At 37.7% G+C, this 19,912-nt stretch overlaps 1 protein-coding gene across 2 annotated transcripts in view; it reads right to left on the reverse strand.

The window, feature by feature from the left end:
* The window catches only part of NTS (neurotensin), a 102,996-nt gene that overhangs the window by 5,986 nt on the left and 77,098 nt on the right, over positions 1 to 19,912 (reverse strand). Inside the window, exons 1-2 of one of the 2 annotated variants that reach the window (XM_074402465.1) lie at positions 17,417 to 18,029; positions 1,754 to 1,957 (exon numbers count right to left, since the gene is read on the reverse strand). In XM_074402465.1, the coding sequence (XP_074258566.1) occupies positions 1,754 to 1,826 (73 nt within the window). In that variant the 5' untranslated portion in view covers positions 1,827 to 1,957; positions 17,417 to 18,029. Of the gene's footprint in view, positions 1 to 1,753; positions 1,958 to 17,416; positions 18,030 to 19,912 lie in introns of those variants that run through there. The other variant, XM_003927851.2, reaches the window with a different exon arrangement.

Here is a 19,912-nt window from a genome sequence, read left to right on the forward strand (position 1 = left end):
CTTTTTCAAGACAAAACCAAAGGGAATTGCTCATTGATAATTTTTGAATAATAAAGATACTGAGATTTACTTAACTTGAGATGATTTTTTTTTTACTAAAACTATTTTTTTTTTTACAAAAATACAGTTCTTTGAAAGAACTGTATTTGTACTTTAAGCAAGAATTTGGAATTATGTATCTTTGATTTTATCACAAGCATTTAAGGAAATTGTTTAAGCAAAAGTGGAGCTGTTCAGCATCACATGTACAACAGCATTGAATATGGATCACTGGATTTTTAAAAAACTCTATCCAAGTTTCTGTCAATGAATATTTTATAGAAAAGGAAAATTTAGAGAATGCTATAATAAAAATAAAGTTAAAAATGACTCTATCTTCCTTATACTACACATTCCTTAAAAAGAAATGTCACACTTAGAGAAACCATTTGTTTGATTTTACCTAGAATCTAAATTGTACAAGAGATCTTTCTCCCTATTTGCTAGATACATACTCTATTTTTCAAAAGGAATGGAAAATTCTATTAGTCATTTATGAACAATGTGTATATGAAAATCCTCATAACTTTTGCATTATTACAGCAAGTAGTTTCAAGTTAACAAACACAGTGCTTCATCAATAATCCAGTTTTTCTTTCAGAAGTATGTGAAGCTTTAATCTCACATAACTCAGATAAACTCATAATTGTAGAAAAGTTTTTGTTTTTCTCATAAGATTTAAAGTTATTTTCTGATGATTAAAATAATTTCCTAAATCACATATCTTCTTAGATTTCAATTTCATATCAAATTGTAGCATGAGTTTGAATTAAACATTTCAATGTCATATTTATGATACATAAAGGCATAGAAGAGGTTAAATTATTTTTGCTGCATTTTCTTCCTAAGGTGTTCCTTTCACTTTGAAGTGGTCATTCCAATATTTCTTAAATACTAAGTAGAGTTTTTGGAATGGTTGTAATATTTCATGTTACACCTTTCAATTTAAATCTCATTTCAAATGAGATTTAAATTATTCATAGACATTTAGGACTATATAACTTCTCCTTTCATACCGCATGCAAAACACTCTAAAGTCAAATCATTTCTGTCAACATAAGAATATCAATTTGCCAACTGAATTCTGTATTAATTTAAACGGCATGGAGAAAAAGTACCAAACTGTTATATTAATAGCATACTTATTAGACTATGCACAATGTATTCTCAAAAAGGACCGGGAATATTTTTGTATTTTTCTAGAAATAATTTTCTACAAATAATGCTTCATTTATTCACTAAGCATCAATTTGTGCTTCATGTATTATCTTAACACAAACAAGTAGGAAGATAATATGAGGACTATTACAATGGCATGAGGGCCACCGCTTTCTAAGAGATGAATGAGGATGAGAATAAAACATTTTGAATGGATGGGATTTAATGATGAGTTTGCAGGTTGACAGCCACTGCCTATGTACTTCTCATTAGATAACGACCAGCCTAACTGAAAGTTTTGTAGTTTTTTTTTCCCTCATGGTTGCATTCCAAAGGGGGTTGTGCAGTGTTTTGTTGAAATCCCTTTTATTGCTGTGCAGATTTTAAAAGGGAAAATAAATCTCTCAGTTATTGTAATCATAAAGGCAGAGAAAAAGATATTCACAGTTTCTATCACTGACAAGTAAATCCTAAATACATTAACATAAGTAGCAACACAATGCAAAGGAGAAAAAATAAATCACTTCAGGGAGTTGTGAAATGCAGTTTTGCTTACCTGAGCACAGACTGCAGGAGCTGAAAGCCAGGAGTAGAAAGCATACAAGCTGGATTTTCATTCCTGCCATCATCTTTCAGCCTTCTAGCAAGCCAAGTTCATAAAAGTCAGAAGGACACTGAAGGGGGCTCTCTCTAGCGCTTCCTCTTGCCTTCAGCTGGCTTCGAAAGTGAGTGAACTATGAGAGGTTCTCTGGCCATTCCCCTACATATATAAGCAGGAGGATGATGTCATTGATTGTGCAGGCATTATCTTTGCAGGACGTGCCCTATCTTCACCTCTATCCCTCCCTTCTTTCTCCTCCCCGTTTCATTTGTCCCCCCTTTTTCCTCCCCCATTTCTGAACCTTGAGAGAAAGTGACGATCTTCTCTAATTGCTGCTGCTGCTTTGGATTTCTGACGCACAGAAGGAGTCATTCAAAAGCACTGCTATATACAGCATACTGATCTCTTTTCCCATTTCTCATTCCCCCACTCCAAAAGTTGTCATTTTGATTTTGTGAAACATGAGATCTGTTCTTTCTCATTTTTAAGCAAAATCTCCAGGATGAACCCATGAAATCAGTGATTTCTTAGGCTTGGAAGTTCTTAAAGAGTTAGGGTACTTTTCTGGTAATCCAAACTTCTGAGCAAATGTTTAGTGGTTCCAAAACTAATAGAGGTTTTAAATAATTTATGCTAGAATAAGATAGAATATAGACAGAGAATCAGTTATAAAAATTAAGTAAATAAATTTAGAAATTAGAAGAAAATCAATAAAAAAGAAATAATAGATCCAGGGAATAAGACATTATTTCCTAACAAATGGAAAATATTTTATTGTAAGTAATGAGAGGTGACTGAACTGTGTATGCTGACTTTTGGTTGAATGTATTAGAAAAACAATTTCATGTTTATAAAATCCAGCTCTAAATTACTTACATGCTATCAGGTAAAAATGTGTATTTTTGTATCACTGACTTTTTTTTTTTTTCCTGTTCCTTATCTCTTTTGGTACCTATGTTGTTCTGCTTTTTGAATTCATTCGTGATGCCATGTCTCATTCTTTGTATAATTCTCCTCTCAGTAGTTTTTATTATTGCATCAACTTTTTTTTTTCCCTGCTGTAATCCTCTTTTCATCATAAAAATGAGATTGTGCTTTTGGAAAGGAGACAATCCTAAATAACCACCATTCACCAAAGTCACTTTTCTATGATCGTCTTCTTATATTTCATGAGTTACACTGATACTGTTCTTTGTCTGAGTTCTCAAAAGAAAATTGCTCAAAGTGCCTTTTAAGGTAAAACTTTCTTCTTGTATTCAGCATTTCAAGATACATGGAGTGATTTGACAAGTCAGTGCTGTTAGAGATGTAAATATTTAAATGTAAAGTTGTCTGAGCCTGGTTTAATTTTTAAATAAATCAATCATGTAGTAACAGTTGAGAAAAAATAGAATTGATTCCTCTAGAGAATTGATTTATATTATACAGTCTATGAGATTAACTTCTTCACCTTTATCTAAACTTAAGGAAAGAGATTAATTCCAAACATTTAATAATTACTTAGAATAGCAAGGACTCTTTCATGTAATAACAAGAATTTAATAATAGTTGATATATTTATTATTTTTAGTTCATTTTGTAAACTTACATAAAACACAATATTGAACATACTTGGAGGAAGGTTTCTGTAAAGCATTTAATTGACAAATGTGAAATATATACATCTAGATGTTTTCTGGTTTCCTACCATTAGGGGGAGCAATGGAAGCTTGAAACGCTTTTTATTTTCACTTAACAGATCCTATGTGAGGATTTGTGCTTACTTTCCTGTTACTATCAGAGCATCTTTGTGACAGAATCCTCTTAAAGCCACTTTGATGAGCAAATCATGAAAATTATATATACTTTGCATGATAATTAAGTTAGTTTTTTTCTCTGATTTTGAATTGCAAATACAAAGAATGATTTTTTTAAATGTGTGATAGCAGTCTAAGAGTGAAAAGGAAGTGTGATTCTTATTTTCCTCAAATGATTTATTCAATATGTTGAGAAAATTTATTCCTAGTTAATTAGACAAAAGGGGGAAGAAGGATTAACAGAAATTCATTTTAAATATATAAAATGAATATGAGTGATTATGTGAAAATTGAGATATATGATAAATCTTCAAGAATGGAGGAAACATTAAATTATGACAAATAATTCAAAATCAAATAGATGCTATATGCTATTTTTCTTTCGGGAAAAAAGATGTATAACTTTGGTAAAATTATGATGTAGCTAAACTTTGACCTCTAATTGGTATTTTCTTTAATGTGTTACGCTTTTGTTTCTAGCCCTAATTCAATGCCTTCAAGCTACAGAAAAACCAATAAAACAATCTGTTTTAGGGATAAAGGTTAAGTATGTATTTTTCCACTTAAAAAGTACCCTACAAACTTCCTAAATGATGTCTTTAATGCAGGACTGTAGACACCTCACTATGGAGATGCATGAACTATTTTTTATTCTAAAGGCTTTTTAACTAAGATTCTTCTACGTGTTACCTAGTTCTTAAAATATCTGAAAAATTTTCCACATTGTCGTTTGATAATCTTCCTGTGTTGGCCTTCCAGTTTGAGGTTACAAACTTTAAGTGGATGTCACTTGTTAGGTACCTCTTGATTGCAACATCTCTAAGATAGGTAGATTTCTAAGCTTGTACTGTCACTTACGCCATACCTTTATTAGGTAATTGCTCAAAATAATCAACAGAGATACATGCAAAACTGGCAATTACAAAGAGTGGTCTGTAAGCTTATCTAGTTTGGAGAAGGGCCAGCTCTGGACCCAAATGGTGAACAGTGGTTCTTCAGTTCCTTATGATTTCTTCCTATAGCTCTGGTGACTTCAGTATTTCATTAACAGCCTCCTGGGCTTTCTAATCTTTCAGTAACTTAAACACCTAAAACTTGGCTTATAATGTTTCTACAACCTGGAATCTCACCTTTACTTTCCTTTGACCATCCTGTATTTTATGGCCTAATCAACAAAAACATTTCCAAGTTTGAGTCCTGAAAGAAGTCTTGTCTACTTCTATTCTTCCTAGTTTTCTGTTAAATGCTCAGTAGTTTGTTTATATAGGTTATGGTAAACTGTAAACTGCTAGAAGGAAAACATTCTGACTTCTAAGGTTTATAATCCATAAGTGATCAATATATACTGACTAAATTTAATGAAAATACTGATTATATTAAATTTCTTACATGCCCTTTCCATGTTTTAATTGTAAACATTTCTTTCAGGCACACCTTTTAACACTTGTTATCATCAATCTTCACATTTTATGTAAGCTTTTGTAGTCAGTTTTCTCAGCCTTTTCTCTCATCATCCTTTTCCTCTCTAACTGGAAAAATTAACTTTTAAAAAAGTCATTCAAGAAGATTGTCCCTGGATCAGGTACAATCATCAGCTGAGTGTTTAGATAAATTGTGACTTTGCTCCATTTCCATTAAATAAGTCTATGGTTTGAAGCTGCAACTCTGACTCATCTGAACAAATAATGATGTCAAAGTCTGTGAACCCAACTGATTTTTCTGTTCAATTAAAGTCTATTTTCTAGGCATACAGGTGGACTTGTGCATGCATACACCCACTTAGGATGCGTATAACCCAACCTTGGGGATTTAGATTAATGTAAAACAAACATCCAGTTTCCCAATCTATACGTAACCTTGCTTTGCCCATAATCCTTACAAATTCCCAGCTCATTTCCATTTGGCTCTTCCTATCTCTGCTGTTGCATCCTTATAGGTAATTAACCTGGAAATATTGTTGACTGATTTCTGTAGTCAAAGCATATTTTGCACGTAAACCCTAATTACAACACATGCTTTGCTTGGGACTTACACATTAATGAGTTACTGTGCTTAACTAACCAGGCTCCACATTGAAGCCATTGCTGACTTTACCTGTAATCTTGTTTCTTATGTCTAAGAAAAAATGTAGCTATTCCCAAAATCACCACCCACTATGTGTAATGCTGAGGTAGTTTCCCTTATAAGTCTCCCTTTTGAATAACACCAAAATAAAAGTATGATAGAAAAAAATGTTCCTGAGAATTTTATTCTTTTTTTTTTTTTTTTTTTTTTTGAGACGGAGTTTCGCTCTTGTTACCCAGGCTGGAGTGCAATGGCACGATCTCGGCTCACCGCAACCTCCGCCTCCTGGGTTCAGGCAATTCTCCTGCCTCAGCCTCCTGAGTAGCTGGGATTACAGGCACGCACCACCATGCCCAGCTAATTTTTTGTATTTTTAGTAGAGACGGGGTTTCACCATGTTGATCAGGATGGTCTCGATCTTTTGACCTCGTGATCCACCCGCCTCGGCCTCCCAAAGTGCTGGGATTACAGGCTTGAGCCACCGCGCCCAGCCGAGAATTTTATTCTTTTATGTTTCTTAGTTTTATACATTAGTGTGATTATCTAGTATAATAAATAAGTCAAATTTTTATTAGAAGAAAACTTTTTTTTTAATGTTACAAAGTTGAAGAAGAATTCCGTAGCACCTGCAATACCTGAAATAGAGCAGATGTACCTAAGCTTCTGTCTATGAGGAGCAAATTCAGTGAAACACTTTTTTTCTTTTTCTCAAGGAAATACTGCATGTTAAATTTGGAATGAAATGGTTTTATATTATTCATATTCCTTGGGTTTATGATTCTTTTTAAATTTACAGTGTTTTCCCAGTGACCCTGATAAGCCTTATGGTTTTGAATCCTATGTATTTCCTAATAACCTCCAACTTTGCATCTATGACTACTCAAATTGTACAACCAATCACCTCATTAGCAGCTCTATTGGGAGTTTCATTAGGCAAACTTATTGTCTAAAGTAAAGATGCCTTTCGATGCCTCCAAAGATCTTTCTGAAAATCTTCTTCACCTCTAGAGATTTTTATCTCAATTATTAGAACAATGACTTACTGAGTTGTAGAGATCTAAAAACCAGAGTTTATTTACGTTGTTCCTTTCTCCCTTCCACTTCCAAGCTGGCAAAACTCCCTGGAGTGCAGGCCTGTTCATATATGTGTGTGTGTGTGTGTGTGTGTGTGTGTGTGTGTGTGTATATATATTTTGAGACAGTTTTGCTCTTGTTGCTCAGGCTGGAGTGCAATGGCACAGTCTCAGCTCATCACAACCTCTCCTTCCTGCGTTTAAGCAATTCTTCTGCCTCAGCCTCCCCAGTAGCTTGGATTACAGGCATGCGCCACCACGCTCCGCTAATTTTGTATTTTTAGTAGAGATGGGGTTTCTCCATGTTGGTCAGGCTGATCTCGAACTCCCGAACTCAGGTGATCCACCCACCTCGGCCTCCCAAAGTGCTGGGATTACAGATGTGACCAAAATATATTTTAAATCCAACTACTTTTCCTTATGTCATTATTGCCACCCGAATCCACACCACCTTCGTCTTTCTCCTGAGCTGCCATAATAAGCACTTGAGTAGTCTCTCTACAAAAACCATGATCCCTTTTAGTGGAGTTATCACAGAACAGCCAGAAACATTTTTTAAAATGTGAATCTATTCCTGTCATTCTCTGCTTAAAATACTCTAAAGGTTTCCTCTTGTAATGCCTGATGATGGCCTATGCTACCTAAGTGGGTTTTGTCTTCCTCTCTGTGATCATATTCTACGATCCTCCCCTTCTGATTATATGTTTCAAGCATATTGGTCTTCTGGCTATTCTGCAACATGCTAAGCTTTTCTGTTAAAAAATGCAACGAGCACTGTGATGACTGTTCAACAAATATTCATTCCCCGACGCCTCTCAGAGTGGATGAAATATACTTCCTCACTCCTTGACTTTAACTTAGGAAATGAGACTTGCTTTGGCAGTGGGATATTGGTAGACATAAGAAAAAGACACACTTGACTTGTGCTTAAAACATAGGGCCTTCCCCTTTTCTCTTCTGTCATATGATCCCAAAATGAGGAGGGGCATATGGAGCAAAGCTGTCCCAGTTGACTTGCACACCTGCAGTGTAAAGCAGAGATTCCTGAGCTTAAAGCAGGGTGACCCTAGCTGGTGCACAGACATGTGAAAAGAGTTAAATAATTTGTTTTAAGTAATTGCTTTTTGGAGTCACTTGTTATATAGCATTTTTGTGGCAGTAGCTGACTGATACAACCATTTATTTTAGAACCTATTTCACCATTATCCCCATTGAATCTCTACAAATCTTTATTTGTCCATTTATTTTTGCCGTTTGTTAATAAAAGCAAGGATATTCTTGTCTTGTTTCTGTAAATTAACAGAACACAAATAATTCTCCCACATAGTAATGATTCGGTAAATATTGATAATATGCTTTAATGAATTAAAATTAAATCCCAGTAGTCCCTCCCGGATGGTTTTAGAATAAGCTACTTCTCCCTCACCTCTCAGAAGGACATTTTTCTTCTCCAATCTGTGAATAATAAAATCCAGAAAACCTCTTTTGGAGAAATTCCTAGCCAAATGAAATAGTATGAAAAACTGCTTCCTTTCAAAGATTCTTGAATATTGATTTAATTGCAGTTGGCATTTTGTAAGTTGTTATTGAGGAAAATTGGGTGTATGGTGGTACTAAAGGCCTCCAATTTGGTGAGCCAATTTGTGCAGAAAGGATAAGTACTGGCAAGCTGACAGAGGCAGAAGACTGTAGTCAGTGTGATAGCATTGTGAGTCTAGAAGGAACAGCCATTGTAACTACTACCACAGACCTAGGAGTAATCAAAAGAATAAATTTGAAATTCATTTACTGAAAACCTACTATATGCCAGGTTAATTTTTTTTTCATGTAACATAGCATCCCATGAAGCAGAGTTCACATGATATTATTCCTATTGTGCAGACTTTTTTAAAAAAAGAGAGATACAAAAAGTTTAAGGACAATAGGACGTATTAAGTAGAGTATGGGTAGGACTGCAATACTTTCATTCCAAAGCAACAGCTAATCTTTGTAACATGAATACCAGACCCAAGGAATAAGTCAAAGAAAATCTTGTAATAACATGTTGTAGAAACTATTATGTCAAACAAAGTACAGACTAATACTTTTAACTTAAAACTGCATTTAGTAAAAACAAACAAACAAAAAACAGGTATGATTTTAATTCCAATTTATCAGTTTAACCATGTTTTTCTCCTTATTCAGGCCTAAATGTGTTGCACGTATTAAACAAAAACACAGACTCTTGATCTCAGAATTCTTCTTCTAATCACAGCGATCATGTAGAACCTAAATGGTCTCTGAATGTAATGAATTGTCATGCCTGGGTAGAAGATTCGAAAGCATGCATAGAAAAATCAGAGAAAAAGTGAGATTTTAGCCTGAGGAGAATCAAAGCTTGGTGATTGGGAAGGAGAATATTTCCCACTTTGTACTCTAGGTGGAGGCACTAGTATGTATAGAATGGAAATATCAGGCAAGGATTCACAGTACTAGACCATATGGCATTATATTTCATTGACCTAGAAAAAGTTAAAACTGCTAGTCTTATACTTTTGTTTTTCAGAGAAAGAAACAGAAGTCCAGATATTATAGGTGGGTTATAAATTCCCTTCACTTTCCAACTCTTAATCACATAGATCCTAACTGCTCTGAGTCTGACTTCAGGGGAAGGACTGATTCTCCAACATCAGTCAGGCTACTTCAAAAACTAATTCCTTCTCTGAGTTTCTGTATAGCATCACCACAAGCTGGAATACTTCAAAGGGTATTAGTTACTAAAAATAGGCTTTCCTTTTGGACAGCTTATTTTTGGTCTTTATTCTGCAGAATGTCTTGCTTTCCGCACAATCAATTCTGTTACTATTGCCCAGTAAACACTAATTCTTTAGCTCCTAGATTATGGAATCTCTTCTTGGCTAATTTTTTGTTTTACTATGTAACATTATCATCTTTTTCTAAGTTTTTTCTGGCCCTGAGGTTAAATGGACATGGTCATATGTCAGATAACCATACTCAAATGCTTACAAGGAGCAGGCAGGTAACATATCCTACTTAAGTTCTGTTTAAGGGGGCCATCTCCTTGCTACTGATCTTGAGATGGTTTTTCTCCACAAGAAAGTACAAACGAGGGGGTGGGGCCAAGATGGCCTACTAGAAACAGCCGTGTACTGGGGCTCCCATCCAAAAGAACTGTAATAAGCATGAGAATCCTTCACCAGCAATCAAGTTATCCAGGTTCTCCCATCAGAAATGACGAGGAGGCTGGCATGATCCACAGAGAGGAATGAAGAACAGTGTGGTGCAGTGGCCCACCTGAGAGACATGGGGCAGGGGAGCCCCACTACCCCCAGCCATGGGAGGCAGTGAATGTACTACCCAGAAGGAGAAACTGGGCTTTTTCCATGAACTCTGCAACTCATGGATTGGAAGATACCATTCATGAACCCACACAACTGGGGCCTAGAGTCCCAACCCTGGAGCTGTGCAGATTCTCAGCAGCCTCACAGCTGGAATCTGCTAAGGCCTACCAAGCACCCAGCACCACAGCTGCAGCTGCCTGCTGTCTAAGCTGTTTGAGCTCCTTGTGGAGGGGGCAGCAGCCAGCGCTGAGGCTCACAACTTCCTAATATGCTAAGCTCCCTGGTGGGGGAAGGGTGGCATTCATCTCTATCCCTCCAGGCTGCACTTTTCCCCCTGGAGCCAAGGAGGCTGGATGGCTTGGTCCCAAGATGTGTCTCCCGTAGCCTAACACACCAGCTGTGGCAGATGGCAGCCAGACTGCCTTTTCAGCCCTGACTCATTCTTCCTCACTGGGTGGGGCTTCCCTGCAGGAACTACAATAACTTTAGTTAGAGACTCAGGGACAGAACCTGGATCTTCCTGGGCCGGAGCCCCTAATGGAAGGCGAGTGGCTGCAGTCTCTGTGGACCAGCAGACTTAGCCTTTCTTCCCAGTAGTTCTGAGGAATCTGGGCAGCCTAAACAAGTAGGTTTTCCCCCAGCGAAGCACACCCCCTCCACCAAAAGGCAGAATGCTTCATTACATTCATCCTGTTCCCTGAGCCCCTCCAACATGGGTTGTCAGTCACCCTATTCAGGACCAATCCTACTGGCATCAGCATGATGCTCCACAAGTTCAAACATCCCAGAAGAAAGTGCAGATGCCCATCTTTGCTGTTCTCCCACCTCCTTGAGTAACATCTCTGGCACAGGTGCGAAACAGATGAGTAGGGCCTGAAATAAAACCCCAGCAAACTGCAGCAGCCCTACAGAAGAGGGACCTGACCATTGAAAGATAATCAGGCAGACAGCAAGAACAAGAGCATCAACAACAGAAAAGCCCCCACAAAAACCCCATCCAAGTGTCAGGAACCTCAAAGATTGAAACTAGACAAACTCACAAAGATGAGAAAGAATAAATTTAAAAATGCTGAAACGCAAAAGGCCAGAGTGCCTCTTCTCCTTTAAATTATCGCAGTGTCTCTCCATCGAGTGTGCAGAACTGGACAAAGGATGAGATGGACAAATTGCCTAAAGTATGCTTTGTACAATGGGTAGTAAAAAACTACACTAAGCTAAAGAGCATGTTCTAGCACATTGCAAAGGAGTTAAGAGCATTGACAAAAGGTTAGAGGAGCTGCTAATTTGAATAATCACTTTGGAGAAGAATATAAATGAACTGATGGGGCTGAAAAAGACAGTACTAGAACTTGGTGAAGCATACAGAAGTATCAATAGCTGAATCAACCCAGTGGAAGAAAGGATATCAGAGATTGAAGACCACTTTTCTGAAATAAGGCATGCCGACAAGACTAGAGAAAAAAGAATGAAAAGGAATAAACAAAGCCTCCAAGAAGTATGGGATTTCATAAAAAGACTGAAGCTATGGTTGATTGGAGTACCTGAAGGAGACAGGGAGAATGGAAACAAGCTGGAAAACACACTTGAGGATATTGTCCAGGAGAACTTCCCCAATCTAACAAAACAGGCCAACATGCAAATTTAGGATATACAGAGGACACCTCTAAGATACTCCATGAGAAGATCAACCTTAAGACATATAATCATCAGATTCTCCAATGTAGAAATGAAGGGAAAAATGTTAAGAGCAGCCAGAGAGAATGACCAGGTCACCTACAAACCGAAGCCCAGCAGACTAACCATGGATCTCTCAGCAGAAACTCTACAAGCTGGAAGAGATTGGGGGTCAATATTCAATATTTTTAAAGAAAAGATTTTTCCACCCAGAATTTTATATCCAGACAAACTAAGCTTTATAAGTGAAGGAGAAATAAAATTCAGGCCAGCAAATGCTAAGGGATTTTACCACCACCAGGCATGCTTTGCAAGAGCTCCTGAAAGAAGCACTAAATATGGAAAGGAAAAACCAGTACCAGCCACTGCAAAAACACAGCAAAATATAAAGTCCAATGACACTGTGAGGAAGCTGCATCAACTAGTGTGCAAAATGACCAAAGAGCATCATGATGACTGGATCAAATTCACACATAGCAATACTAATCTTAAATGTAAATGGGGTAAATGCTCCAATTAAAAGATATAGACTGGCAAATTGGATAAAGGGTCAGACTCCATTGGCATGCTGTATTCGGGAAACCCATCTCAAGTGCAAAGACACGCATAGGCTCACTATAAAGGGATGGAGGAAAACTCACCAAGCAAATAGCCAAACCCCCCCCCCCCCCCAAAAAAAATGCAGGGGTTGCAATCATAGTCTCTGACAAAACAGACTTTAAACCTACAAAGATCAAAAAAGAAAAAGAAAGGCATTATATAATGGTAAAGGGAACAATTCAATGAGAAAAGCCAACTATTCTAAATACATATGCACCCAATACAGGAGGATCTAGATTCATAAAACAAGTTCTTAGAGACCTACAAAGAAACTTAGACTCCTGCACATTAATAATGGGAAACTTAACACCCCACTTTCAATATTAGACAGATCAAGGAGACAGAAAATTAACAAGGATATGCAGGACTTGAACTCATCTCTGGATCAAGTGGACCTAACAGACATTTATAAAACTCTCCACCCCAATTCCACAAAATGTACATTATTCTCAGTGCCACATGGCACTTATTCTAAAATTGACCACGTAATTGGAATTAAAACACTCCTCAGCAAATGCAAAACAAACTGAAATCATAACAATCGGTGTCTCAGACCACAGTGCAATCATATTAGAAATCAGGATTAAGAAATTCACTCAAAACCACACAATTATATGGAAACTGAACATGCTCCTGGATGACTCCTGGGTAAACAATTAAATTAAGGCAGAAATCAAGTTATTGGAACCCAAGTAGAACAAAGAGACAATGTACCAGAATCTCTGGGACACAGCTAAAACAGTATGAAGAGAAAATTTATAGCACTAACCACATCAGAAAGCTAGAAAGGTCTCAAATTGACACCCTAACATGACAATTAAAAGAGCTAGAGAGGCAAGAGCAAACTATTCCAAAAGCTAGCAGAAGAGAAGAAATTACTAAGATCAGAGCAGAACTGAATGAGATAGAGACATGAAAAATCCTCCAAAATGTCAGTGATTCCAGGAGCTGATTTTTTTTTGAAAAAAAAATAATAATAATAACAAAATAGTTAGGTGGCTAGTTAGACTAATAAAGAAGAAAAGAGAAGAGAATCAAACAGACACATTAAAAAACGACAGAGGAGATATCACCACTGACCCCACATATATACAAACTACCATCAGAGAATACTATAAGCACTTCTTTGCAAATAAACTGGAAGAACTAGAAAATCTAAAAAAAGATGATAAATTCCTGGATGCATACACTCTCCCAAGACTAAACCAGGAAGTGAAATCCCTGAATAGACCAATAACAAGTTCTGAAATTGAGGCAGTAATTAGTAGCCTACCAACCAAAAAAAGGCCAGGACTAGTCAGAGTCGCAGCCAAATTCTGCCAGAAGGACCTGGTACCATTCCTTCTGAAACTATTTCAAACAATTGAAATAGAGGGACTCCTCCCTAACTCATTTTAGGAAGTCAGCATCATCCTGATTCCAAAACTGGGAAGAAACACAACAAAAAAAGAAAATTTCAGGCCAATATTCCTGATGAACACTAATGCAAAAATTCTCGATAAAATACTGGTAAAGTCGGTCCAGCAGCACTTCAAAAACCTCATCCACCATGATCAAGTCGGCTGCATCCCTGGGGTGCAAGCCTGGTTCAATGTACTCAAATCAATAAACGTAATCCATTACATAAATAGAACCAATGACAAAAACCACATGATTATCTCCATAGATTCAGAAAAGACCTTTGGTAAAATTCAACATCCCTTCCTGTTAAAAACTCTCAATAGACTAGGTCTTTATGTAACATATCTCAAAATAATAAGAGCTATTTATGACAAACCCACAGTCAATATCATATAGAATGGGCAAAAGCTGAAAACATTCCCTTTGAGAACTGGTACAGGCCAAGAATACCCTCTCACTACTCTATTTATCGTAGTATTGGAAGTTCTGTCCAGGGCAATCAGGCAAGGGAAGGAAATAAAGTGTATTCAAATAGGAAGAGAGGAAGTAAAACTGGCTCTGTTTGCAGATGACATGATTTTATATTTAGAAAACCCCATCATCTCAGCCCAAAAACTCCTTAAACTGATAAGCAACTTTACTTAAGTCTCAGAGTACAAAATCAATGTGCAAAAATCACAAGCATTCCTATACACCAACAGTAGACAAGCAGAGAGCCAAATCATGAATGAACTCCAATTCATAATCACTACAAAGAGAATGAAATACCTAGGAATACAGCTAACAAGGAATGCGAAGAATCTCTTCAAGGAGAACTACAAACCACTGCTCAGGGAAATCCGAGAGGACACAAACAAATGGAAAACCATTGCATCCTATGGATAGGAAGAATCAATATAGTAAAAATGGGCATATTGACCAAAGTAACTTATACATTCAAAGATATTTTCATCAAACTACCATTGACATTCTTCAGAGAATTAGAAAAAATTACTTTAAATTTTATATGGAATCAAAGAAGACCCCATATAACCAAGAGAATCCTGAGCAAAAAGAACAAAGCTGAAGGCTGACTTCAAACTATGCTACAAGGCTACAGTAACCAAAACAGAATGATACTGGTACCAAAACTGCTATGTAGACCAATGGAACAGAACAGAGACCTCAGAAATTATACTACACATCTACAACCATCTAATCTTTGACAAACCTGACAAAAACAAGCAATGTAGAAAGGATCTCCTATTCAATAAATGGTGCTGGGAAGACTCGCTAGCCATATGCAAAAAACTGAAACTAAACTGATTCCTTAGATCTTGTACAAAAATTAACTCAAGGTGGATTAAAAACTTAAATGGAAAACCCAAAAGTATAAAAACCCTGGAAGAAAACCTAGGTAATATCATTCAGGAGACTAGGCATGGGCAAGGATGTCATGATGAAACTTACAAAAGCAATTGCAACAAAAGCCAAAATTGACATAGGAATCTAATTAAACTAAAAAGCTTCTGCACAGCAAAATAAATAAAGCATATTCAAATAGGAAGAGAGAAATTTATCTACTTCTTTTGACAGCAAAAGAAACTAGCATCAGAGTGAACAGGCAACCTACAGAATGAGATAAAATTTTGGCAATCTACCCATCTGACAAAGGTCTAATATCCACAATTTACAAGGAGCTTAAATTTACAGGAAAAACAAACAAGCAACCCCATCGAAAAGTGGACAAAGGATATGAACGGGCACTTCTCAAAAGAAGACATTTACATGGCCAAGAAACATGTGGAAGAAAGCTCGACATCACTGATCATCAGAGAAATGCAAATCAAATCCACAATGACATCATCTTACACCAGTCAGAATGGTGATTATTAAAAAATCAAGAAACAAAAGATGCTAATGAGGCTGTGGAGAAATAGGAACACTTTTACACTGTTGGTAGGAATGTAAATTAATTCAACCATTGTGGAAGATAGTATGGTAATTTCTCAAGGATCTAGAACCAGAAATACTATTTGACCCAGCAATCCCATTACTACCAAAGAAATAGAAATTATTCTACTATAAAGACAAATGCACATATATGTTTATTGCAGCATTATTTACAAAATCAAAGACATGAAACTCAAATGCCCATCAGTGATATAGACTATGCAGCCGTAGAAAGGAATGGGGTCATATCCTTTATGGGGACATGGATCAAGCCGGAAACCACATCCTCAGCAAACTAACACAGGAACAGAAAACCAAATACCACATATTCTCACTCATAAGTGAAAGTTGAATATTGAGAATATATGGACACAGAGAGGGGAACAACACACACCAGGGCTTGTTGAGGGAATGGGGGTGAGAAAGGGAATTCAGGGTATGGGTTATTAGGTACAGAAAACCACCGTGGCACACATATAACTATCTCTTGGTTTTAAATTTGATTTTCTTTATGACTGTGTTGAACTCATTTTCTTGTGCATAATGGCTATTCTGTTGTTGTTGTTGTTGTTGTTGTTGTTGTTGTTGTTGTTGTTGAGACAGGTTCTCACTCTGTAACCCAGGCTAGAGTGCAGTGATGCAATCTTGGCTTACTGCAGCCTTGACCTCCTGAGCTGAAGCATGCTCCTGCCTCAGCCTCCAGAGTGGCTGGGACCACAGGGTATGCCATCACACCTGGCTGATTTTTGTATTTTTTGTAGAGATGGGGTTTCACCATGTTGTCCAGGCTGATCTTGAACTCCTAATTCAAGCAACTCACCTGCCTCAGCCTCCCGAAGTGCTGAGATTGATGGTGGTGGTGGTCCATTTGGAGCAGCTGCTGTGGGAACACGAGTTGCAGTATAGGAGGTGCAGCCAGAGCTACACACTCCATGGAGCTGGCCGGAGCTGAGAACAGTTAGGAGCACTGCTCTCTATTGCGTTGGGTGGGTGGCAGCCCTGTGCTCTAGGATTTAGCTATAGCCACCCAGCCATGGATGGCTTGCTGATGGCAGAAGACAGACAGGTTTCTGGGTAGAAACCTGTCTACCCTTCTGGGTAGAAGGCATAGGTCCCCAGTGAAATCCTTTTTCAATCCAGGGACAGCCTGAATCCTGGGGCCTTGGCTGTCAGTTCTGAGTACAGTTTACTGCCAAGGTGAGAACTTATAGTGCTTTCTCTGGGCCTGCCTATGGCTGTCCATGAACCAATCAACACACACTTCCTCCCTCCTGAGCCCATAAAAACCCCAGATTCAGCCAGACATCAGACTACCACCTGCAGGAAGGTGCTACCCATTCCAGGACTCCTCTCCATTGAGGGCTGCACTCGTCAGGACTACCTGCCTGCAGAAAGTAGCTACACACTTTGGGACTCCCCTCTGCTGAGAGCTGGACATTTGTTGGGATAATCTGCCTATGGAAAGGAGCTATTTTGTAGCCTACTAAGAATACTAAGCAGAAAGAATAAAAATGATCAATTGATTCCATCAAACTTAAAAATTTGCTCTTTGAAAGACATTCTTACAAAGATAGATAAGTTGTAAACTGGGAGAAATATTTGCTGTGCATATATCTGAAAAGAGAAACCTTATAACTCAACAATAAAAAGACCCATTAAATAATGAGTAATGATCTGAACAAAAATTTTCCAAAGAAAAATATCAGAGTAGCCATGGCTGGCTGCAGTGTCTCACACCTGTAATGTTGTCACAAGATCCTTAGGGTGTCACTTTTCCAGCTTGAAAGCTCTGTGTCCAGTGGCACCTTTGCTCTTTTGGTCTCCTGAGAACTGTTGCTCGATGAAGCTCCTCTTCACCTTGCCCATCCTTCAGTTGTCTGCATACCTCATTCTTCCTGGATGCAGGACATGTACTCAGAACCCATCCAATGGCAGGACTCAAAGGGCTGTAACACAAACAGGACTGAAACACCCACCTGCTCACAACTTTGCAGTTGACAAGAAGGAGAGAAGACAAAAGGAGAGAAGAGTTGCGGCTGTATTAGTTTATATCCATGCTGCTGATAAAGACATATCTGAGACTGGGAAGAAAAAGAGGTTTGATGGACTTACAGTTCCATATGACTGGGGAGGCCTCATGAACATGGTGGAAGGCAAGGAGGAGCTAGTCACATCTTACATGAGTGGCAGTGGGCAAAGACAAAGAGCTCGTGCAGGGAAACTCCCATTTTTAAAACCATCACATCTCATGAGACTTACTCACTATCACAAGAGCAGCACAGAAATGACCTGCCCCTATGCTTCAATTATCTCCCACCAGCTCCTTCCCACAACACATGAAAATTATAGGAGTTATGAGATTTAGGTGGGGACACAGAGCCCAACCATATCAGTGGCCCTTAGGGGAACCCAGACCTAGGAGCTCCCCAAGCCAGGGCAGTGACACCCTAGTTGGGGCTCTACAGTTCCTGGCATCTCCAAGCTTCTGGGTGTCACTGCGTTCCCTGGTGCCTGCAATGGAAGTCACTTGCAGTACATCTGGTTCAGCGGCAGCCTCTCAGGGAGCCAGTGCCTGTGTGGTGCCTGGCGCTGCTCACTCTGCTGAATCTGGCATGTCTGACTGTGTGCAGTGGCCAGACTCTGTGCTTGCTTACACACCCCTCACCACTCCACACCTGGCTTGCCCTTGGCAGGCATGGGATGTGGGCCTGTAACATGAATTGAGAACAGCCTGCCAAGCTGAGTGGGTGGAACAAGCTCAGCAGGCCCAAGCAAAACACAAGCAAAAGTAACCCCGGCCACGAAGTTTCAAGTTGGAAAAGTGACACTTTACCAATTCCTGTGACAACATTACAGATGTGAGACACTGCACCCAGCCATGGCTACTCTTATATTTTTCTTTGGAAAGTGTTTGTTCAGATTATTATCCATCGTTTAACTGGGCTGCCTTTTTATTGTTGAGTTATGAGGTTTTTCTTTTCATAGATATGCACTGCAAATATTTTCTCCCAGTTTGCAGCTTATCTATTTTCATAAGAATGTCTTACAAAGAGCAAGTGTTTAAGTTTGATGGAATTAATTGTCCATTTTTATTCTTTCTGATTACTGCTCCTAATAGCCTAAGAAATCTTTGTGTAACTTAATGTCACAAAATGTTTATGTTTTCTTCTAGAAGTTTTATAATTCTAGCTTTTATAATTTAAATCTATGAAATGATCTCAAATTAATCTTTGTGCATGCTATTGAGGTCAGGTTCATATTTTTCATTTTTATATTTCATTTCTCCACATTATTTGTTAAATAGATGTTGTTTCCTCATTGAAATTATTAGGTGCCTCCTTTGAAAATCCATTGATCAGATCATATAAGTTGATCTCTTTGAATGATCTTTTAATCTAGCATTATGTAAATAATATAGTATTTTCATTACTGTATCTTTGCAGTAACTTTGAAATCAACAAGCTAAAGTTCCTAAGCTTTGTTTTCTTCAAAATCTTGCTAGTTTCTGTTGATTCTCTGCATTTCTACACACATTTTAAAGTCAAGTTTTTGCTTATATTTTAAAAGCCTGATTTTGATTGGCATTGCAATAAATCAAATTGATTAATTTGAGATAATTGATATGTTCAGTGTATTTAGTATTCTCATCCATTAATATAGTATGTTCCCCATTACTTCAGGTGTTTTTAAACTTAACTTCTGCTGGGCATGGTGAGGCACATCTGTAATTCCCCTACTTCAAAAGCTGAAGCAAGAAGATACCTTGAGCCCAGGAATTTCAGGCTGCAGTAAGCTATGACAGTTCCTGTAAATAGTCACCCTACTCCATGTTCTTCTGCCTGTGCTACATAGCAAAACCTTGTCTCTTTAAAAGGAAAGAAACAGAGAGAATTTATATGTATCTTATAAACCATAACTTCTGTCAGCAATATTTTGTAGTTTTCAGACTAGAGGTCTGTTTTAGAAAGTTTTATTTATAATTGTTCATTGTTAGCATGTAGACAGCAAAATCATAGTTATAAATTGTCATTTCACCTTACTGTGTTGTTAAATTCATTTATTAGAGCTACTAACTTTTTTTTTAGATTCCTTTGGATTGTCTACCTAAACAACCATATTGTATGCAAATAATGACACTTCTTTTTTCTTTCTTTCTAACCTATAAGTCATTTAGTTATTTGTTGCTGTTTCTTATTGAATTAGCTAACACTTCCAGTGCAAAGGTGATGATAA

This window comes from Saimiri boliviensis, chromosome 7 (assembly GCF_048565385.1).
Source record: "Saimiri boliviensis isolate mSaiBol1 chromosome 7, mSaiBol1.pri, whole genome shotgun sequence".
Lineage (NCBI taxonomy): Eukaryota > Metazoa > Chordata > Mammalia > Primates > Cebidae > Saimiri > Saimiri boliviensis.